A 23,636-nucleotide genomic window follows, 5' to 3' on the forward strand; every position below is an offset into this window, starting at 1 on the left:
CCACTGTTAGAGTAAAATACATAAGCATACTGACTATTGGGCCCCTAAGATAATTCTTTTTCGTAGGGCAAAGGGTCCGTACAGTGGAGATCATTGTTGGTGCAGTACAAATTAAAGTCTTCACTTAGTAGACAAAACACCCAAAGAAGCCGTCAGACATTCAAGATCGGATTCTGTGTCAAAAAAGAATAACGGTCAATTAAAGTCATCTGGCTCTCGCCTCGTGATAGGCCTCTAATTTTTCACGCGCAATTAGCATCCGTCTTAGACTCTTCAGCATCTTCCTGCACTCTTAAGTAATAAGCAAGTTGGTCTTCTCTGGGTCCCAAAAAGACGATAAGACTTTCGGGTCCCAGATGGTCATTTGCTTTGTGGCAAGTCTCTAGGCCTTTTGCTAATCTTTCTATGACCTTCCGTAATTAAAGAGACTCCAGCAATAATCATTCGAATTATTGCCTTCTATTTTTTACTACATATCTTTCGTCCATAAACACGGATAACAAAATATAACATATAAACAACGTTTAAACAATATATTATAATATTGTTGTACATAGTTTTGTAAGAAAAAAGACTTCAAATTCGTAAACCTATATATAAAAAAAACTATAAATATATATTTTGTAATAATTTTATAATTTTTAGGTATTTAAGAAAAAAATTCTACCGAAAAAAAATCTAAAGAAAACTCCCATTTGTCCCCGTTGACCTCACTAGCTCATTACATTGTCTTTTAATTTTTTTTATATATTTTAGGGTGAACACATGACATTATCATTTCAAATGAGGTAATACAAATGTGAATGTGTTAACAAACAATGAAAGATCTTAAAATTTTAAATTTATTCACATGAGTTAATGGAACAAGCCACATCATAGGTTGCATGGAGACCAACAAAGAAATAGTAAAGAAGCATCAGCGCAGTGCAGACGAAGAACCTGAAGAAGGCCACCATTCCCAAAGACCCAATAAGAAAAAGATTAACCACAATAGACAGAGATGGCAGCCATGGAACCATAGGAACTCCCCAAACCTTCGGAACTCTTTGCTTTGGAAGCAGTGTCATCCCCAAATTCCCCACGGACCAAATCAAGGCAGCCACAGAATACTCAATCCACCCTCGCCTATTCATGTTCCAAAGTATAGTAAACCCAATAGAAGAACCAATCACAAGAGATAAAAAAGTAATAAATTTGATCAAATCTTCCTTTTCCGTAACTTCTCTAATGTAGTACCTCCTAACTAGCAATGCAATAGCTATAAGCATAAAAATAGAGAGCGTACTGATCGAGAAAACGCTTGACAAAACATGCAAACTCGTAAAAAATGTTATGACTGAGCCAGTAATGGTTATTAAAAGAGTGGCATAAATTGGGGTACCAGATTTTGGATGAACAAGAGCAAACCAAGGTGGAATCATATGAGCTCTTGCAATTTGAGTGATGTAACGAGCTTGGCCGAGAGACATAACAAGCAAACTCGAAGTCATACCCTTGAGGGCACATATACCCACCAAATACTTGGCCCAATTCATCCCAATCTTTCCAAAAGCTATTGAAAACGCTGCGTTTCGATCTATTTCGGTGTATTTCTGCAACATGGTCAATGACAAACCCATTAGGCAATAAATTACAGTGATCATACTCATTGAACCGACCAAACCAATGGGGATATCTCTAGAGGGTTGCTTAGTTTCCTCTGCCATTGTGGCCACCATATCAAAACCTACATATGACATGTATACAATAGCAGCAGCCTCAAAAACACCCTTCTCTCCATTTGGGAAATATGGATTCAGATTCGAAACATCGCCACAAACAATTCCCATTACTATAATGAACACAATAACCATAAGACTAAGTATACAACCGATCCAATTCAAGACAGAGGTCCTTTTCGTCCCACTTATTGCTATAGCATTCGTGAGAACAATAACAAAAAACGCAACTGGGTCCAATAGATCAAATCCTTTAGGCAAAAAATTGACCCGAATTCGAAGATAATCAGTGTCGTTTGTTAACAAACTGGCAAAGTAAGATGACCAGGACCGACCCACTGCGGCTGTGCCGATGATGGCTTCCAATATAAGGTTACCGGCGGCAGTGAAGGCTATGAAGTCCCCTAACTCGATCCTCAAATAGGAGAAGGAGCCTCCAGCGATGGGAATTTCGACTGCAAATTCGGTGTAGCAGAAAACAGAGAGCATAGCAGAGAAGCCTGAGATAGCATAGGAAAGAACAATAGCGGGTCCGGCATGGTCGTGAGCTTCTTGGCCTGTGATAGTGAATACGGATGTGCCAACAACGGCACCGAAGCTGAGCCAGATGAGGTCCCACCACGTAAGGCAACGGTTCATGTCATGACCACTCTCTCTGCGGAGGTGGACAAGCTCAGTGGTTTCGGTAGTGCGGTGAAGAAGGCGGTCTTTTAGGCGAGAGCAGGTGTTGGAGACGGCTGCTCTGTATGATGAGAAGCTCTCGAAAGAAGGCTCCGGGAAGAAGTCTCGCTTAGACCATCGCCAGTAGCTTCTGGGTTGCAGTAGTGGCTCTTGTGCTTGTTTCGTCCGTACATTGGCCATGGGTGGACTGAAATGAAATTTTAATGGGATTGCATCATGTGAACCACCTAGCTCTGAGTTGACTTCTTGCTTATGATTAGTTGTTTAGCTTTGCCAGCTCAACTTGAGTCTGTTTTTCTGTGTATATTCTTTAACTGTATGTATATATATATATAAAGTTTGGTTGTTCTTATTGCTTGGGTAGAGCAATTCATTCATATTCATTCCTTTCTCATCTTTATTCTTCCTCTCAATTCCTCTGCTCTCAAACTCTGGAAAACAGAGTCTTGCAATAAATTATAGTAAATATGTTCTTCTTTATAAATTCCTATAATAATCTTTTCCGCTGAACATGTATCTTTCATCACTATTATTAAGGAAGCAGGTATTGAGTCACCAAACAATTAGTGAACGTGTCATTCGTGTAGAGAGATTAGACGTCTCAAATGATTATTTTTATTTGAAAATGTGAAATTATTCGTCATTCTTCTAAACTTAAAGTAAACTACACTATAATTAATTAAAAATACTTAAATTTTATTAGTTTTGAAAGCATCTGTGTATTTTTTATTCTGTTTCAATTAGTTATATTTAACATGCGGAATGCGGATAATTATATTATTAAAAAATTTAAGATAATTTAATTGAATCTGTACTGATCAATTATTGAGATTAAATTATTTTTAAAATGTAATAAAAAATAAATTCTTAATTTTGATAAGTAAACTCATTTTAAATAAATATAATTGATTTATAATTATGTGTGTAGATGGGTAAAAAAAACGAAAAAAAAAATATATAAAAAAGATAAAAATAAAGGAAGTGGTACTCATAATTTTTTAGAAAATTCTACAATGCACCCCTTTAAAATGGATATATTGATGCATCCCTATCTATTTTAGCATCCGAAATAATTTTTTGGTCCAATTTTTTCTCATAGTCATGTACGTTATAGTTATTTAAGACATTCTGCAAAATTTTAGGAAATTCGGAAAAGTTTAACACGCCGAAAACTACGTTCAAATAGCGTGTTGCACGCGTGACTATTTTATTTTATACGCGTGTAAAATAGGCTCTTTGAACATTATTTTCTATATTGTAAATTATTCCGAATTTTTCAAAATTTTGTAGGATATCTTAAATAGATATAACGTACATGAATATAAAAAAAAAAAAATTAGACTAAAAAATTCTTCTAGATGCCGAAACAAGTTAAGGGTGCATTTGTACATCCATTTTAAAAAGGTGCATTGTAGAATCACACTAAATTTTTTATTTATTCAATTTCTTTCCCCTACCCACTACACACACTTTCTCTTTCTCATTTCTCTTTTTCTTTCTCTTTCTTCAAACACTCAAAAAACTATAACCACCACCACTGCTGCTGGTGACCTTATTCCGGCCACCACCTAACCCACAAGTTGCACCATTCAGACCCCCGACCTCCAGAAATCTCAACTCTCAAGCGGCGCCTCCTCATTCGTCACTGTTAGGGAAAGATCGTGAGTCAAAGTTTGGAATTTCAAACTTTAAACACATTTTTTGATCACCTTCGGTGTTCGTTTAACGATCTGTCTTTACCACTAGAATCAACTCATCGAGAAAAGCAATTTGCACTAAGTCATTTCGCCCAACTCAATATTTTTTTCGGTAACATTTTTGTAGCTCTGCCCCGTTCTGATAATATCGTGTACCGTTTTGATAAATAGTTGTCATGAGTGTGATTTGCTGATGTGTGTCGTATCGTTTACCACAACAAATTTACTATTTTTTTATTTTTATATTACCAATTACTTTAATATAATGATAAATAAAGGTTGAACCCACGAGAACTATTATTAATTTATTATTCAAGAATTATAACTAACAATTAAAAACGAGGCTTTTAATATAAAGATTAAATATCATAAATAGAAAGCAAACAAAAATAGATAATACGGTATTAAAAATAGTTAAGCGTCAATCTCCATCCTTAACAATCATTCAAGATCAATAATAATAAAAATTATTCTAATTTCTCAATTAAATTATTAATTTTGTAGAAAATGCTGAAGCGGCCAATTTTTTCAATCTCCTTATTACAATTAATCAAAGCAAAATACTCAATAATATTAAATCTCTTTACTAAGCAATAGATCCACGAAGCATGCAATCTATTTATCCTAGAAAAACCATTAATTTCTATGGAGATAAGTTAATATAGATAAAAATCAATGAAGCATATAATTCATTTAACTTAGGTTCTATTTTTCATCACAATCAATTAGACACATTTGATATTACTATTAGTTGCAAATTATCACTCTACTTAGAATCCTAAAATATTAGGTGAGAAGTAATTTTAAGATGATAATAGAATAATACAAAATTTTAATTAGTTGTACACCTAACAAAAATTCACAATATTCATAGCATTCAAATAAAAAAATAATCATTATAATCGAAATCACAATCAAGAGTAAAAGATTAAAAAATAAGAAAAGAACTTGAATGATAAACAATTGATGAAGCAATCATTCTCTGAGTTGCTCTCTCAAAAAGGTAGTCTAAAAGTCACTAAAAAGGAACCCTAAAAGTCATATTTATACCCTATAAAAATCCTTTGACTAAAAAAAAGATAAAATTTTTGAATTTTGAAATTGCGCTCTCGCCATGGTGAAGGTTGAGGCTCGTCGCGCGCCCACAACCTCCTTGCCGCGGCGAAGGTCAATGCTCGCCGCGGTGAGAACCTGCTGCTAAAAAAATTATATCGTTTGTTCAGAGTAGTATTTTTTTTCCATAACTCTTTCAATACAATTCAGAAATAGACGATTCAAGATGTTCCGAAAAGCTGAGAACGAGAATTATAACTTTCATGTTTAACTCCAAGTCTAGTTCTGCTTCTAAAGCTGTCAAGATTTGTAATTAAGTTCTACCTTGTAAAACCGAACCTTCCAAAATTGACCTTTTTCACCAACATATGCTAAAACAATTCCAAAATACTCCAAACACATGATTAGCCTTCTAAAATCTTAAAAAATTAAAATCACACTAATCAAAGATTTAAAGAGTCTATTTAAAAATATTAACACATAAAATTGGTCATATTTATAAGACATGATTAGCCTTCTAAAATCCTAAAAAATTAAAATCACACTAATCAAAGGTTTAAAGAGTCTTATTTAAAAATATTAACACATAAAATTGGTCATATTTATAAGATAAATATAGAGTTAGATCATTTACTCGTTGAGGTAGTTGTTTTGAAATATACTACCCATATTTTAGGCGACGTTTTTAATACACTGATTTTTACTGCCACCGATAGTTAATGTGCACTGCTTAGGTAAAATTTTGGTACTCCAAAAATTTAATATAGTCATGTTATATGTTGTTGGACTCAGTTTTTAATGTAGAATGCAATGATGCTAATTATTTAGCCATTTGATAGAATAGGCGAAATTGATATCTAAGATTGGACTAAATAATTGGAGCTCGGGACTTGAGACCTTAGGATCGCCTTTTTGGACAAAGTTTAATGACTTGGGAGACTAGATACTCAACTTGATTATTGGACTTGTTTTTATTGTAATGAATAGCATTTGACATATTCTAATTTTATTAATTTATAAAATATTTGAAAAATAGAAAACTTTATCTGCATGTAATCTAGATTGTTCTAGAGGCACTGAGTGTCAAATATATTTTTGTACAATTATCTGTACATGTTATGATTTTAGGGTTTTATCAAATTACACTAGTAGTTATGCGTTCAAATTTTTTAAAATAAAAAGAATGTGTACTTTTTCTATTTTTGGTGTCTATATATATTTTTACTGATGAAAGTCATATTTATCATGTTTTGTGCATATTATATTTTCATGACCTAGTCTTAATGTCATCATAGGTAGATCTGGTGTGCACTCACCTGTAAGTGTAAGACCTAAAATATGTACAAGAAATGAATTGATTTGAGCCCCATTATTTTAATGGTTCACGACTACTCGGTTTAAGATGTCATTTTTTATGATTGTTAGTGAGAGTTAGGAGCCTAGTGGACGATGTAATATGCATTTGAAGCTTAATTTTATGATTATTTTTTGTCTCTGTTTTGTTTATACATGATGATAATGATGACGAGATATTTATTTTTAAAAGTTAACCATGCATGAAATTTTATTAAGTTGAGAGTCTTTTATATTATTACTTTTACTTTTAAAAATACTCTATTAGTATAACACCTTTTAAAAATAAATATTATAAATATATTATTTGTTTTAATTATAAATTGAATAATTTTATTATTAACCTTAAGTTTTTATTTAAAAAAGAAAATAACATCAATGTTATTGTACGACATCAATACAATTTTTAGAATGACATTCATTTCTCTTTAATAATATCACTTTTATATTTTGCTAACTACGCTGTACACCTCAACAAGTATTCTCTAAAAATACTCCAGACCTCGACATAAATATCTAGGTCTCAGACTCGGACTCAAAGTTCAATCTCAGACTCAAGACTGAAAAAATGATAAGAGAGAATAAGGAGAGAGAAATTTTTGAGAAAAAAATGGTGAGAGAAAGCAATGAGAGGAAAAATAACTAGTAAATGTTACATGCAGAAATTGTAAAAAAAAATTTACAAAATTGTTAATTTTTTTTTTTCATTTTTGTACTTTCTTTTTTAAAACTGTTGTATGAAAACAATCTCAAATGCCCCTATTGGTTCTCAAAGAATATTCTTTTGGTTTTAATGTAAAAAAATATTTACAAAGTTGTTAGAAATTTTTTCATTTTTGTAGCTTTCATTTTGAAAACTATTGTGTGAAAACAATCTCAAACGCCCCTATTGGTTCTCAAAAGAATACTTTTATGTTTTCTTGAAAAACAAAAGACCAGTTATTTAAAGAGCTAGTAACTTTTTGAACAATCTTCACTATGTTTTTTTGGTTCCATATGATTCATTTTGTAAACCAATATTGCGTTCAAATATCTTGAAATTGTGTTAACAACTAAGTGCAACTTAATGGGAGTGGCTGTAAGAAATGTGGATCCATGTAACTTAAAATTGTTGACTTTTTAAACGAGTAATATGTGTTATTGCTAAGCACTAATACTTACATTTTTCTATTTTTTATTTATTAATTTTTTGTTGTTGTGAACTTGTGATTGGTTAGTATGTAAATTTAATATTCTTTCTTAAAAAAAGAAAAATAGCCCGTACCAACGTTACTAGTGTTGGAGATATATGTTTAAATATAAAGGAAAAAATTGAAGATTACTTTTTAACTTTATATATTAATTAAATTTACCTTTAAATAAAATTTAATTTAAATATACATCTTTTTATGAGTATTGTACTTAAATTATCTTCACGTTATTACATAAACAAGATACAATTTTAATATTTTTTTGTAGATGGATATATAGATTTGTGAGAAAATTTGAGTAAAATTTTAATTAGAAAAAATAAAAGCTATATTAAAGTCACAGAAATAAAATTAATAAAATAATACAAAAACACAAATATAATAAATTTTAAAAAAGGGAGTACAAATTAATGTTATCATATGGCGGACCCAGAATTTAAAGTGAGGGGGGCGTAAATAAATTTAAAAAGAAAATATAAAAGTATATTTAGTGGGATTTGAACCTTTACCATCTAACCTATTTACCAACTACCTTAACCATTACACCAAGATTACTATTATATCTATAAATATCATCTTTTAATACAAATATATGTTGTAACTAATTAAAATACATATACATTTTTTTCTCGATTTTTTTTTTCAGGAGGGCGACTGCCCCCCTCGCTACAATGTGGGTCCGCCCCATATGTAGTATAATTTCCTCTAATTTAATATAAACATGCGCTATATATTTTGCTGGGCTTTTATTTTGTTTAGGTGCTAACTTCATTCTGGTAGTACTACTTTTAATTCTAACAAACCACAAAATTTAGAGTATAAAAACTTTAGTAAGGTATATATATGCAGCGTTTTACAATTAATTAATAGTTTTATAGCTTATAAAAATTGTGTTCGAACCACGACCTCTCCCCATCCAACCCTTTATATAGTTGTAGTAAGCTAGCTGTTATTTATTTATTTAAAGTTCTAAAAAAAAAAAAACTGCTACGTACATATTTAATTTAGTTATAAACTATTACAGAAATAACTATGAAGGTTATTATTTTTCAAAAAAGAAGATTCAGTTAGAACTTGTACAGATTTGTAGGTAGCTCGATTTAGCAAGAATTGCTTTGTATTCCATTCAATTTAAATTCAAAAATAACTACTTAGAAAGAAGAACCATCCAATAATACAGTCTTCGACCATGCACGCCGAACCGAAAGGTACACGTTTCAGAAAAGTAGCACATTATAACTATAAAGTAGGAAAACAACATATTATAATATTACCATATCTTCAAAAAGAATTAGATAAGTACCATATCTTTCAAAATAATTAGATAAGTACCATATTTTAGAAACTTATAAACTACCATCCCCAAACCAGCCAAAGGTAAGGTAATAATCATTTGTTTTGCTTAATGCCGAGAGACTAGTGAATAGTGATGCCCTTGCCTACGTTGAATGTGTTAATTTATATTAAAAAAGAATGAGTACAAAGAGACGAGACGACCATTTAGATTGTGTTATTTTTGTAATGGCCTACGTAAGATGTTGCCTTGTTTCGTAATAGCTCTGTTTTATTTTTCTTTTTTGGGTTACTTATGACATTTCGTATGTATGTATAATACGTACCTTGTTGCTTTTTACTTTGTCATCAGTCAAAAGTCAAAATGGTTTCAAAACCATAATATTTAATTTTATTATTTTAAATTGGGAGAATAAGGAGCACAAATTTTAAAAACCGTGTCTGCCTGCACAACAATTATCCTGATTCCTGATGATGGATCCCACCGTACACGTGGCTCGCAGTTAAAAATTATTGGGAACATCATCTCATTGTGGGTCCCACTTTCTCCACCAATTATATAATCTTATTTGACCAACCTCCCCGTGACGTCTCTACAGTCAACAGTCCAATCCAGCCCCTAATTTCCACACATCCAACGATACTTAATCCATCCCCCATCTTCTCATCCTCGGTTTTTATTCTTCTTTCATTGCTAATGGGCCCACTGAACCCTGTTCAACACTCAATTAAAATGTGCCACGTGGAAGGTGCACCGTAATATGGGTCCGAGTACGCATACTGGAATACTTCGTAGAAGTTAAAAAGTGGAAATGTGAGAGAGAAGAGGGTGATGTGCTGTGTGAAGAAGCCAAGTAAGCGAATGTTAGAGAAGACTGTAAGAACAAGCTTTTGGCTTACCGTCTGAGGAATCAAAGAATCTTTTTTTTTTCCTGGGCGGTGAAGAAGGGAGCTGAAGAAGTGGTACACTTACTGGGATTTGCTTAGATTTCTTTCTTGTGCATGAGGTATGCTTTTTCTTTTTGTTCTTAGTGATTTCATGGTTTTGTTCTTGAAATCTGAGATTTATTTTGCTTGTTTTGTACTGGGTTCCTTTTCTTTTTGACTTTTAATTGCTCATTTAGCTGAAATGGTAGGGAAATCTTGTTTGGTGATTGAAAAATGTTGTCTTTTTCTGTAGTTAATCTAGTTTAAGCGTAATGCTAGGTTTGGAGAGAGGTTATTTTTAATGTTAGGTATTGTGTCAGAGAGTTCTTGTAAAAGTTGGGGATTTTAGATGGTTTTAGTACATGGGTTTCTCTTAGATGTACATTTTGACTAATGGGTATGCTCATGTAGGAGAGATTTGTAATGTTGTTATTGCTTTAGTGTAGATAATAGTTTTGGTGGTGTTTAAATGAGATGTTTGCCTTATCTGTTTTGTTTCACTATAGAAATTCTTGAGATAGATTCCCTGGCTGTTACTGAAAATTAGCGCCAACTAGCTCACAACACGACTATGAAAAACAGCACAGCAGTTGTTTGTAGAAGAAAGGCATTTCTGTTGCTACAATGAGTGAAGCAATGGAATGCATTTTCTAAAAAGAGTCTGATTCTCACTATTGTATGAATTTAGTGAACTTCTAAACCAATCTGATCTAAAAGTTTATGGACAGGAAAATTCATTTGGATTGTTTTTAGCTAATTATTTACCATAATTCTAATTCACAGAACACAAAAGGAAAGTTAATTCACATGGTTTATTTATAGTATTTGGCAACGGCCAAGGGTTACAAACTCATATATGGAAAGGAATCATTTTTATTAATGAGAAAATTGGACTGCTTTCTGTTGGGTATGGATGATTTATCTTGCATTTTCATGTTTCTGCAGCAAATGTTAATTGTCTTGGAATTATGTAATTTGAAGAGATCATCTCCTGGGTAGTCATTTGAACAGGATATTGGACATGAGTATGCTGGTGGGGACATGCTCGAGCCAAGGGAAGCTGATATACCTGCCCTGTTTCTGTTTTTGGTTGTGCTCCCTTTGGTTGCTTATGTCTTACTTGGAAAATGGAGTGAATCTGCTAAGAAGAGAGATAGGATAAATTTACTTGCTGAGATTGCTGCTGAAGAAGCTCGTAGAGCAGAAGCAATGGCTGTTGCTGATGTTATTCCTCTTGTGGCTTCAACAAAAAATGGAAACCATGCATGTGCAAGGTGCTTTAGTCCAGCTACAACTCGCTGCTCCAAGTGCAAGTCTGTTAGATATTGGTAAGCTCTAGTCCTTTTATGAGGCCACAAAGATAACATACTAACATACTATTTGCTATAGATTGTTATTGTCTCATTGTAAGGTTCTCAACAAAGCAAGTTTGAAGTAAATATATTATTTATAGAATCTGAATTTATATATAGATATATTTATTTATATATATAAAAGAATATTGAAACAAATATACTTTTTTGAATCTCTCAGTCTTTTGGCTGAACTTAAGGGGTGAACCATCATAACAATCTGAAGCAAAAAAAAAGAAAAAATCATTTTATGAATGATAACATTAACAGCTAGCAATAAGTATGTTCCATGCCCCCTCCAATTGATTGTTATCGGTTGCTGGATGTCCCACTTTATCCCGTTACAGCTTGTGTTGAATGTCTAATTGAAATTCCATTCTTCCTTGTTTTTCTATGTTTAAACAATTCGATTTAAGTTTCTGTTTGGTTTTATTGTTGCTAGGTGGAGGATCCCTAGTCCTTTGCTTCATTCCATGTTTCTTTTACTTAATAATTTTTTTTTTTAATTTCTCATCTGAAAAATACACGTGTTTCATTTATATATTCCTTCCAGTTCTGGGAAGTGTCAGATTATTCACTGGAGGGAAGTCCACAAGCAAGAATGCCAGCAAATGAAAAGCACCAACTCAGGCTCACCTCTTATGACCTCTTCAGTTGAAGATTCTATGTATGAGAGGTTCTTACCTAATGATGCCATGAATTCTTCGTATGTTGGGTACAACATTGAGCAGACTATGGTGGATACCGAAGCTCCAGAAAATATAATTTATTCCTCAATTAGCAATGGTATCTCTGCTACAATTGATCGTTCAGCTGTTGATGCACCTCAAGTGTCTGTGCCAGAGAGAAGAAGTGCAGAAAAACGTGCTTCTCGTAAATCCAACAAAGAAACAGTGAGAAGGAAGGATACTGCTGCACCAAATTCTTCTGCCGAACTCAGTGGGAGTTGGAGTGATTATACAACCTCTTCAAATGTTGTTTCATCAAAAGATGTTTTAAAGGGCCATAGGGTTAGCATCTTTATATTTGTTTTGTTATTAGCGTTCTTTGTATTTGATCATATTTTCCATGTAATAAACTTAATGAACTGTTTATTGCAGTCAAGAAACAGTGAGACTTTCATATCAGAAGAATCTACAAACAAGCAGAGTGTTAATATCTCTGATGTTTATATTCATGAACGAGCTTCTCCAGGAAGTATAGTGCCTGAGAATGGTACAAATGGAAGTCAATATTGGAACACATTAGAACCAGAAAACCATCATGGATTCTCATGCTCATCTTATTCATCCAAGAATGGATCCAATGGGTATGACATTGGGAAGGACTTTAATCAGAATGTTGGAAACCTATTAAAAGTGGAAACTACTTCCCATAATGAACAGGTTGAATTTGAATGTTCTCCCGAAATGACCGTGATAAAGGGAGGTACTAAACCTAAAAGACCACCATATTCTCTTGGAAGCAAGAGTTGTAAGTTGCCAAAATCAACTTTGAAAGAGAAGGAGGAGCAGTTCTGCTCAGAAAGAGAGTGGAAGGGGCAGGTTCTTGAATCAAGTGAGTAAAAAGTTAACTCTGATGATAATTTAAATGAAAAGATTACTTTAAATGTACTTTATTTATGGTTCCTCATTTTTCATTTTTGTTGTGCAGAATCCTCTAGATTGAAGGATGCTCCCATACAAGCTAGTGATGGAGGTGCAAACACACGGATTTTGAAGACGCTGGGCCTGAAAAAGCAAACTAAACTCACTAGAAAAGATGTCTCAGAAGTCAGTGGTGATAGACACAAAACTAAGGTTACTCTGTTCAATGTACCTTCTTGTTTACCTTCACTGTTCAAGGGACTATTTTTTATTGGGTTTTAAATCTATTGCTGATTTTTTGGATGTTTCATTTGTCGGTTTCAGATGCTGTTTCCTTATGAGGAGTTTGTGAAGTTCTTCCAGTGTGACATGTTTAATTTATCATATCGGGGCCTTTTGAATTGTGGGAACAGGTACACTGCCCTCAATTTTTATTTTCTTTTGAGTTGAGAATATTTAATGAGACTAAATAGAAAATTCATGAAACCTGAAACCTCAAGATATTGTTGCGTTCAATACATCAACCTCACAACAGCTGGTGCCTACTTTGGTCTGTTGCTGTCTAGAAATTGGAAGTCAAGAGTTTTTTGATTTTGATTGCTATTAGTTCTAAGTTAAAAGGTTTCATTATTATTTTAGATTTTGTAACATGATTTTTCTTTTTTAAATATGTAAAAGATGCTTTATGTACATGTTTTGGTGGACTCATGTTTTCTCTCTTTTGCACATTTTTTTTGCAAATTGTTTTCTGTTTTGCAGTTGCTATGCAAATGCTGTCTTGCAGTGTCTGACCTCCACAAAGCCTCTCATTATTTACTTGCTTCGTAAATCACATTCAAGATCATGTACTCACATTTCTCTTTTGATTTTGTGTTTTGGCTAGGTTTAATTTCTCCTTTACAGTTTGTTGCTGTCAATATCTAGTGATGTTTTCCTTGAAGACACATGTATCTTACTTCTATTTGCTATATGCACTTTAGGTTGTGGTAAAGATTGGTGTCTTATGTGTGAATTAGAGCAACATGTAATGATGTTAAGAGAAACAGGAGGCCCACTTTCGCCTAGCAGAATTCTTTTGCACATGCGGAGTATCAATTGCCATATTGGTGATGGAAGTCAGGAAGATGCACACGAATTCTTAAGGTGAAATTTAGTTATTGCATTTTGGGGTACTGCTTTGCAATCGTTTGCTGCTGTTTAATTTTTCTGAGCAATTTTGAATCAGATTAGTTATGAAGTTTAATTTTTCTATGTTTAGATGAGTAACGACATAATTTGCATTTGTTTTATGGACTTTTCTTCCAGGCTTCTGATTGCATCTATGCAATCCATATGCTTGGAGGGATTGGGAGGAGAAAGTAAGGTAGATCCCAGATTGCAGGAGACAACTTTTGTACAGCATACTTTTGGGGGGCATCTAAGATCGAAGGTGCTTTTATATAAGTCAGTTGTAACCTTTTGTTATGCATTTTTCTTAAATTGAAAAAAATTCTCTGCCACATTAATTGTGAATGAAGCAATTTTATTGAAACCAGGTCAAGTGTTTGAGATGTCGTCATGAATCTGAAAGATATGAAAACATTATGGATCTTACATTGGAGATATATGGTTGGGTTGAGTCACTTGAAGATGCATTGACACAATTTACAACTCCTGAAGATTTGGATGGAGAAAACATGTACAGATGTGGAAGGTTTGGTCACTCATTATAATTTTTATTTTGAGGAAGTCCAAAGCCGTTAAATTTACCAGCTCTTGACGTTGTTTGTTTGTTTCTTTTCTTTTGGTAAGGTGTGCTACCTATGTTCGAGCTAGGAAGCAGCTAAGCATACATGAAGCACCAAATATTCTTACAATTGTTTTAAAGAGATTTCAGGTATCATTTTTCGGTGGTGTTTCGAGTATGGAATTATATTAATGTTTTTCTTTGGTGTAATTGTCAAGTATTTAAGAAGTGAATTAATTTGCTTTCTCTCTTTCATTTCATATAATTCAGGCTTAACACCTTAACTCATACATGTTTCTTTTACTGCTAGAATTCCTTCTATCCCTTGACTTTCTTTTTCTGCCCTTAACTTAATCAGGAAGGAAAATATGGAAAAATTAACAAGTGCATCACATTTCCTGATATGCTTGATATGATTCCATTCATGACTGGAACGGGTGATATTCCTCCACTCTACTTGCTCTACGCTGTCGTGGTGCATTTGGATACATTAAATGCATCTTTTTCTGGGCATTATGTTTCATACGTTAAAGACCTGCAAGGAAATTGGTTCAGGATAGATGACACTGAGGTAATCTCTCATCAATATTTAGATGCCACATGCTCTAAAATAAACCAGATTTTTCAGATGGCTACTCGGAACAGATACTCAAATTTTGTTTTCTAACTTTTTGATTAAAATGTTGCTGAACAGCCTACTACTTGATTAATTACTCTGTAAGGATAATAACATATATTTGCCATCTCTTTTTGTCGATTCAAATTTTAGGTGCAGAAGTTTGAAGAGTCTTTTGGTGTTTTTTTTTTCATTTTAAATATCATTTTGAAGTTTATGCTCTAATAAAATTGGACCCTAACTTTGATCATGTTTATTTAACAGGTCCAGCCAGTTGCAATGAGCCATGTTATGTCAGAAGGAGCGTATATATTATTTTACATGAGGTATAATTAATTAATTTTAGAGTTCTAGTTAGAAAAGATATAGTTACTGTGTCTTTTCTTTGCTTCCCTGTTATAATTGCATGATTATAACTACCACTTTACCTAGTATTTGGGCCTGTCTGTAATATGTTTTACTACCCAAAGTGATGCGTTAGACACCAATTATTTCCCTGTTCTTCGGGTAGTTTCTTCGCACGCATCATTATTATATTTATTTTCTTTAACTATTCCAGGTCTTGCCCGCGACCTCAAAAAACACTTACTGGAAGAGCCATCCAGCAGCAAGTTCCAGAATTCACAACTCATTGTACGTCAAAGCCTTCAAGGTCTGGAAAAGGCAAACTCAACGGTCAATATGTTGGTCCAGAGTCTTTTTCCGATGATATTAGAGCTGGAATGGGTGATGGTTTTACTCACCACACCTCAAACAACATCCTTAGGAGTGCAAACAGGAATGTTGTTCCGGCTATGGAAACAAGACTCCCAAACGGAGCAGAGTTTTCTGATGCTACATCATCAAGTGATTGGTCTCTCTTTACCAGCTCAGACGAGGCATCTTTCACAACTGAGAGTACCAGAGACTCTTTCAGCACTGTAGATTATGCTGATACGGGCAATGTGGATCCCATCTCATCAATCTTTCACGGTATATATGCGCCAGATTATCCCCATAATTCCATCCCCTGCAGAAATTTATTGAATAATAGGCCACAAAGTAGATTTATGTCTGAGGAAAAGGGTCATATTTTGGACTCATACTTGTCATCATCAGCGCAACCTCTTGATAGATTACCGAAAGTTGACTATTCACAACAGGTCAGTGATTCTCCCACAGTATTTTCATCTGACAGTAACTGTGGCGTGTTTGTAAGATATGGGAGTAGTAACCCAGTAGAATGGGATTGATCAAATCAAGCTTGTGGTCATTGTAAGTTCTAGTTCGTAGGAATTCCTACTGATTGAATATACGATTTAGTAGGTAGAAATCTGTGTGCCTCAATTTTCTTTTTCAATTCTTTGTTGATTGAGGCATATCTGGTTTATTTCAAATCGAGGAAAGGAATATTCTTGTTAGCTTTAAAAATATCAGGGAAAGTTGTAAAGCATTTGTCATTTTCTTCTTCTATCACTTTATGATATTCCTTTTCCATAAGAAAATTTGTATCTATAACTATAACTAAAAGTGCCAAGGCCTTTTACTGCTGTTCATCTCCATATCACTGTTTTTCTCAGAAAAAAATCTCCCCTAAACCTTGAGATTACATGATATGCAGTAAATAAAGATTATTTTGGTAATAAAATACCCTTTTAATGGAGTTGTGACATGAGTAATAATAACCCGGTGGGGAACCCACTTGCTTCCCCTTCTTTTTTCTTTTTATGAGAAGATAACCTTATCGAAAGTTGAGTTTTTCATTGTAAGCATTTCTTTTAATGGACATCAAACTATGTAACTTTAATGAATTCTCTCAGCTGTATTGCAGCCACGCAACAGCATCTATTAATGAATACTGTCATGTCATGTTAAAGGAAGTGGTTTTAGCTTTTTACTTTGGACAAATGAAAAGTGTTGCTAAGCCAAATATCTATATATCTAAGCTGGGAAATCTTGTTGATCATAGTCAAGTCCTTCCTGTATAGTCAACCAACATATTTGAGCGTTAAGGAAACACATAAAAGAGAAGGAAAAGAGAAACTCTTCTGATCCTTATACCATTTTTGTTCTACAATACATCACTTTTATTCAGTTCAACTACAATATCCTTTCCTCACCACAAAAGGGTATTATCCAAAAAAACACTTAAAAATCCAAGCTGAACCCAACTTCTAACTTCATTATTCCTTTTATTCAAGTTAAATCATTTTTCAAGATCAAAGAGCATCCAAATCTCATTCACCCTATTCTTGAACTCAAATGGAGAGTTGTACTGCGCAACCGTGTAAACCGAACTGCTTTCAGTTCCACGGTTCTTGTCAATAGCGGCAGACCAGATGGTTCCGGCAATGCTGGCTTCGAGTGCGGCGGCTTCCACTCCAATTTCGTAATCATTAACAAAGCCGCTGAATTGTCTAATAGCCACGTATGTGGGCTTCCATTTTTGAATATGAAGGCCTTTTGCAGGAGCTGGATTTGCCTGGTTCTTTTTTGGAACAAAGAAGCTTACAACGAATGAGGATTCGCATAAAGGTCCATCGCTCGGTGAGACCTCGGTGATCACTGGCCCGGTCATCTCTATCTTCTCCTTGTAGTAGTTCTTCCCTTGGATGTAGTCAAACAGCCTGAAATTAATAACCATTACAGATTTTAAGGTATGTTTGGTTTTGGTGTGCTGAACCCAAAATACTGAGAAATGCTATAGTGTACTTTGTGGTGTGACTTAATGACTTATTGTATTTAATACCACTAACTAATTATAATTATAGAATGAGAAATGCGTGACCAATAGTGTGTAATACTTTTTTATGTGTTAAAATTATTATTGGTCTAAGTATCGAGTTACGTATAATTTAATAATAATTTTTAAAGAGTATCGCTAGCCAATCGCAAAACTGACATGTGTCTAAAGGGGCTAAGCTACCAGTAGCGCCAAATAACAATCATCTTATAGAATGTCAATATTGTATTAGGCACGTTAAGTTGTCAAATGGCAATGCTACAAAATATATACTCATTGAGTTTTTCTTTTTCAAATAAGAATTGCTATTAAGTATTATTATGTGATTATATCTTATAAATAGTTAAACGGTTTTTTATAATTATTATTAAAGTAAAAATAAGTATATTGAATTTAACTGGTAGCACACCTACTGTGAATTGGTAGGCACCAATCAACTTTATCATTTGTCTTTTTTGACTGTGTTTATTTTGAAATCGACATTAATTATATTATTAAAAAAGAAAAAAAAAAGGAAAAAGAGAGGAATGGGAATAAAAGAAAGAAATGAAACTCACTGCAAAAACCCAGTGCGGGTGGCTTCGACGAGAGAGATATCTTGAATGGGGGAGGTGGAAACCCAGACGGTTGAATTGTATTTACGAATTTCGTAGCCATTACCCACCTCGATGGTTTCGAAGCTAGGGCACTCAATTCGATTACACGTGGGTGGAAACACTGTTACAGAGGTCTCCTGGTCTGGCCAGAGACCTGATAGAAGGGTCATTAGAAATGACACCTTAAAAATGGAAGAAATAGTAGTAATAGCCATGGTTGTGTTGTGTAGTTGAGCTCAGCTGAGTTCAGTTCGTATAATGAATGTTGTTTTGGGTTAGGATAAAATATGAATCACACTTGCACTTTATTACTTGTAGCTGTAGGAATCGAATGGGTGGTGGTGGTGGTCAGTTATGGTCCACAAGTTCAATTTGTGGACGTGTTTTGAGATGGAAGAGTTTAGAAAGAAACTCAAACTGCTACGACAGTATTTACCTAGTAATAATACTTAATTTTTATTATTTGCGATATAAATACTTAAATTTAATTCTTACTTATAAATAAATATATAAATTTAATTTTTAATAGTAATAATACTTAAGTTATATTTTTTTATAATTTTGTAGGTACCTAACCGTTTAATATTTATTAAGTTTATTATTTTTTAATGGTATATTTAAATTATTTTTTTAAAAAAATACAAATTTAATAATTTTGACCAATTAGAAATTACCATATGGTAATTTACTTAATACTTAACAATCAAGTACCTACAACAATTCTAAAATTATAACTTAAATAAATTTACGTATTTATGCCGCAAATTACTCAAAATAAAATAATAACTTACACACAAATTAGAACATATGTAACACATATTTAAGTAATTTTTTTTTAGTCTAAGATAGATTACATATAATATTGAAAGTCACCGCATCTTTTTATTAGGTTTGTATGTAATTTATATGTGTGCTATTTTTTTTTTTGAAGGAAAATGGTAAACTTTATTAGAATGAACTTTCAACCATTACAATAGATAAAAGATCAGCAGGAGCAGTACTCTCACTGAAAATACGATCTGAATACAAACAAGAGCTACGAGCAAGACAATGTGCAGCTTTGTTTACAGAACGTTTAACAAAATTAATAGTGACTAAGGGTAAGGAAACCAACAATGTACGACAAGCAGACACATGTTGACCAAAAGGAGATGGAATGAATACCGAACCTCGAACTGCTTGAACAACAACCAAAGAATCCGTCTCAACATCAACCCGACCCCATTGGTGTCTCTTTATCCAACTCAGAGCCTCCTTAACCCCCACAACTTCAGCTATGACCGGATATGTGTGCTATTTTAGTAACTTAGTTTAACAAGTACTATATAAAGACTGCTAAATTAATGTCTAGCAGTAGCAACAATACTGTTATTAAAATTATCATTATTTACAAGATGTAACTTCAATGAGTTTTTTTTTTTTTATTAAAAAACAAAAAACAAGAAAAAAATAAACGGAAAATTGTTTCTAAGGGTGAAATTTGGTTATTAAATTTGAATTTTAAATCACTTATAAAGGTGCTGTTTGATAACACTTTTGTTTTTTAATTTTTTAATCACAAAATGAAAGTAAAATTTTTGTTTTTAAAAAATTTATTTTTGAAAAACAAAAATGTGTTCTATAACCACTTTTGTTTTTCAATTTTAAAAACAGAAAACAAAAGTGTGTTCGGTAAAATTTATTTTTATTTTTATTTTTTGATTTTATTTAAGTCAGGTCTAAGTCCGGGGTCGGATTCAGATTCAAGTCAGAAGCCAGGTTCAGCGCCAGGGCTGTGGGGAGGGGATTTGGGTCCGGGTCTGGTCGTAATCTAAAAGATTGATTAAGAAAAAAAACTGTTTAAAAAAATATTGAAAGTGATTTTTCTTTTTTTAAAAAAAAATTTTGATTTCTAATTATAAAATTGAAAAGTAAAAACAGTTTTATAAAACATGTTTTTGAAAAATATTTTTACTGTTCTACTTTTAAAAACAGAAAACTGATTAAAAAAGTGTTACCAAACGCCATCAAAAGAAAATTTTATTATTAATAAGTTAAATAAAAATATTAGGAAGTTTAATAAAATATTCTAAAGTAATAATAGGCTAAGCCAATTAGAACAACCTCCATGAAATTGGAAATAAGAGCCAATTAAATAAAAAAATGATGCCTATAAATGTTCAAAAGAAGATAATCTGTATTGTACGTGCTTTATCACACAATATCATTAATTCAATAGTTGGGAAGAAATATTGTTATTAGATAAATTTTAAATATTCATATCAATTTGGTACTTATAAAAATTCGGGGACAAAAATGAATAATAAAATAAAATGTAATTATGTGAAATGTAGTATGATAAATATTCATAGCATTCTTATTAGATAGGAGTGGAGAAGCAAGAGTGTGGCCGTTTAGATTACAAAGCACATAGCAATGTAAAGAGGGAGAAACACGAGGCCAGCCGCTACCACACCACTCCACAGTGTCCACTACCAAAGCTCAGGACCTCTTCCATTGCCGTAGCTTCCACACGAGATACCGTTGCCGGAAGAATTTCGCCTAAACAAATCGTCCTCTCCGCAACCATAACCTTTTTACGGCCATTACTGCCACATTCGTGACTCTCGTATTCTTCCGAATATGGTAACTTTTTAAATATATTTATTCTCCCCATTATCCCATTTTCCCTGTAATTTTGTTTGAGCGTTGGAAGCCTGGTTTTGCTTTCTGATTAGAATTTCCGAGCAAGACTGGTACTATGACATTGGAGTACTTGAAAGCAATCATGAATTTACATAAAATTGCTATTAAACTTCACTGCAATTTGAATTATTTATAACCAATTTACTATAAATTTGCTACCTTTAATGCACAATCTTGTTGTTCATGAAGCCTGAAAAGCCAAAACCAGGGCTAGAATATTAGGAACTACTTATATATATGTGTGTTTATACTTTGTGGGTGATAAAGAACTGTATTTTTTCAATTATATTGATGTAATTTTATCTACAGCTTATGAGTTTCTGAACTTTTTTCTATATAGATTAGCCCTAACCTCCTTGACCTCCAAAATATTTGCTGTATTATAGTCCTCTGTTGCTTTTGCTTTCATCAATATTATTCATATAAGGGATGTTTTAGTAGGTATATTAATTACTGATAGTTGGGAGAATAAAGGAGACCATGAAGAAAGATGAAACTGATCTAGAGTAGTCTGTTGATTGCCCAGTTCACTGCTGTTGGTAGTTAACTTATATGGCTGGATTTGATGGTTTCCTTACTCATCTGAGTGTCTTCCTAATCACATTATTTTAACTTTCCTTAGCTGAATCTCTTTTTTTTTTATGTTCAGAAGTATAATGCTGTTAGAGTTGTGACATTATGTCCTTTCAATATCTGTGCATCATAAAGGGTAGCTCGAGTGTTTGGTGTGAGTGTATCAGAATTGACATGTGTGTTGGGGAGGGGTAGAGAAGATTCACTTGGACATGTGTGTTGGGGTAAGAGACTGGCACATTAATCTTTCAGATTTCTCCTTCCATGCGTGTGAACAACTTTAAGACTAATAGATGAAAGTCTCAAAAGCTTGCCTCAGAATTGTTCAATAGGGCAGGGAAGATTCACTTGGACGTGTGTTGGGGTAAGAGACTGGCAGAGTAAGCTTTCAGATTTCTCCTTTCCTGTATTTGTGAACAACTTTAAGGCTAACAGATGAACGTCGTAATTAAAGCCCTGGCTCGGAATTGTTCAATGCTTGAATCCATTAAAATGTTTTATTCTGATGGAAGAGGTCCCAATATTTCCCCTAGATGGGTGTTCACTGAGGGAATTTTCTTTTGACCAAGTCTATTCCTTCAATGATAATGGGATGCAAGCTCATACCTTGAAACATTAGAAACTCGTCAGATGCCAAGCAATCAGTGATGAAGGGCTGCAGCTTGTGAGCCAGTTTTCCCGATTATGGTTCTTGTGACTAATAAGCAAAACCAATGATGGGTTGAAGCCACTTTTTGGTTCTTACAAACTGGGACTTGTTGCTGTTGATGATTGTCTTCAAATAAATTTACTGAGAGGGGTATGGCGGGAGCAGCAAGATCCATTTCTTTAAGGCAAGGCTTGTGTTGGATGTTTTGAATATCTTCCTTGTTTGCTTATGTATAGTATTTATATATGTTTTTATGTACAATTTCTAATTAGAATGACCGATTAAGGAATTTGAATTAGATAGGAGAGGAAGATCGAGAATATATCATAGCTAGAATAGAATTCAGATTCAGAGCATGCTAATTAATTTTTCTATCTTATTTATTTGGTTAATAAATTAATTAATACTTGTGCAGATATATGGCCATTCAACATTTCAGTCACCACTACACCATCCTTTGTTTTTCATAAGGAGCATTGCTATTAGACACCTTAAAATGCCCAACACTATACTGATATGACACCCCTTATAACATTCACTGATGATCAAGTTGACCAAAAGAATGTAATTCAGCATTTCAGCCATCAACATCTGATGCCACGTGTCAACATGGGCAACAAACATCATGTTGATGAGATCAAGTGCTTGGGATGTCAATCAAGATTAAGTTCTAGTGATCATGAATAAGCTGCTCTTTATGGCTGCACAAAATGTAATTGCTTTCTTCATATCTGCGGAGCTGAAGAGAGAAACAATAATATCCTTCTCATAGCGTCCATGGCCTTCTTCACCTTTGCGTGTTCCAATCCCCATTTGAGCGCACCGTATGTAACAATTGGTACGATAGTGGAGCCTTTCTTTTTTGTCTCGGCAATGTAATTTTAGGCCGTGTGTGAAATGCAGTGCCACAGTAAGAGCAACTTTTAATTATATGAATATAACGAGCGCCTCCTTTATTTCACTAGGGACTTAAATACGCTTATCACTCAGTCCAGTATGGATGATTCTTATTGTAAGCAACAAGATTTTTCTTTCGGTGCAAAGAGTTTGATTACATCTCTGTTTATGGATTTTACTGCGACGTGTGTGAGACAGAAAGAGATCCACAAATACGGATTTAGTGTTGTCAACTTTGTAAAATATGTTGCATGTACATTGTGTAACCATGTGGCATGTTCTTTTCATTAATATAATTAAAACTCTGTTTTGAAAACATATA

The 23,636-nt window shown here is 33.4% G+C and overlaps 3 protein-coding genes and 1 long non-coding RNA gene across 9 annotated transcripts; 2 read left to right on the forward strand and 2 right to left on the reverse strand.

Annotated features, from left to right (window-relative positions):
• Positions 1–729: 729 nt before the first annotated feature.
• Positions 730–2,884, reverse strand: LOC115704839 (cationic amino acid transporter 8, vacuolar-like). Its single transcript, XM_030632049.2, has one exon. The coding sequence runs from the start codon at positions 2,577–2,579 to the stop codon at positions 843–845; it is 1,737 nt and encodes a 578-aa protein (XP_030487909.2). The 5' UTR covers positions 2,580–2,884; the 3' UTR covers positions 730–842.
• A 6,900-nt stretch (positions 2,885–9,784) lies between these two features.
• On the forward strand, positions 9,785–16,733 carry LOC115706687 (ubiquitin carboxyl-terminal hydrolase 15). 6 transcript variants are annotated; one of them, XM_030634401.2, is made up of 14 exons: positions 9,788–9,992; positions 10,858–11,240; positions 11,818–12,274; positions 12,365–12,821; positions 12,918–13,078; positions 13,175–13,263; positions 13,610–13,695; positions 13,831–13,993; positions 14,156–14,279; positions 14,386–14,543; positions 14,642–14,726; positions 14,935–15,147; positions 15,457–15,518; positions 15,752–16,733. In XM_030634401.2, the coding sequence occupies exons 2-14, from the start codon at positions 10,954–10,956 to the stop codon at positions 16,422–16,424; spliced, it is 3,015 nt and encodes a 1,004-aa protein (XP_030490261.2). In that variant the 5' UTR covers positions 9,788–9,992; positions 10,858–10,953; the 3' UTR covers positions 16,425–16,733. The 6 variants fall into 6 exon arrangements, with proteins under 6 accessions (XP_060970467.1, XP_060970471.1, XP_030490261.2 ...); XM_061114492.1 differs by having other exon boundaries at positions 10,912–11,240; XM_061114502.1 differs by having other exon boundaries at positions 10,912–11,240; positions 12,918–13,063.
• A 465-nt stretch (positions 16,734–17,198) lies between these two features.
• Positions 17,199–18,929, reverse strand: LOC115706688 (uncharacterized). The gene is made up of 2 exons (XM_030634404.2): positions 18,472–18,929; positions 17,199–17,798 (listed from the first exon to the last, which is right to left on the reverse strand). Exons 1-2 carry the CDS (start codon positions 18,723–18,725, stop codon positions 17,378–17,380), a joined length of 675 nt encoding a protein of 224 aa, XP_030490264.2. The 5' UTR covers positions 18,726–18,929; the 3' UTR covers positions 17,199–17,377.
• A 1,761-nt stretch (positions 18,930–20,690) lies between these two features.
• Positions 20,691–22,831, forward strand: LOC115703560 (uncharacterized). The gene is made up of 2 exons (XR_004009236.2): positions 20,691–21,135; positions 21,845–22,831. It is a non-coding gene; the product is annotated as an uncharacterized LOC115703560 (long non-coding RNA).
• The last annotated feature ends 805 nt before the right edge of the window (positions 22,832–23,636 follow it).

This window comes from Cannabis sativa, chromosome 1 (assembly GCF_029168945.1).
Source record: "Cannabis sativa cultivar Pink pepper isolate KNU-18-1 chromosome 1, ASM2916894v1, whole genome shotgun sequence".
Lineage (NCBI taxonomy): Eukaryota > Viridiplantae > Streptophyta > Magnoliopsida > Rosales > Cannabaceae > Cannabis > Cannabis sativa.

Bases quoted from the DNA above. Each gene is read 5' to 3' on its own strand.
- LOC115706687 (XM_061114484.1), top strand. From the start codon at position 10,954: ATGCTCGAGCCAAGGGAAGCTGATATACCTGCCCTGTTTCTGTTTTTG. The intron at 11,241-11,817 runs GTAAGCTCTAGT...TATTCCTTCCAG, and splicing joins TGCAAGTCTGTTAGATATTG to TTCTGGGAAGTGTCAGATTA. The intron at 14,544-14,641 runs GTTTGGTCACTC...TCTTTTGGTAAG, and splicing joins AACATGTACAGATGTGGAAG to GTGTGCTACCTATGTTCGAG.
- LOC115704839 (XM_030632049.2), bottom strand. From the start codon at position 2,579: ATGGCCAATGTACGGACGAAACAAGCACAAGAGCCACTACTGCAACCC.
- LOC115706688 (XM_030634404.2), bottom strand. From the start codon at position 18,725: ATGGCTATTACTACTATTTCTTCCATTTTTAAGGTGTCATTTCTAATG. The intron at 17,799-18,471 runs GTGAGTTTCATT...TATTAATTTCAG, and splicing joins ACCCGCACTGGGTTTTTGCA to GCTGTTTGACTACATCCAAG.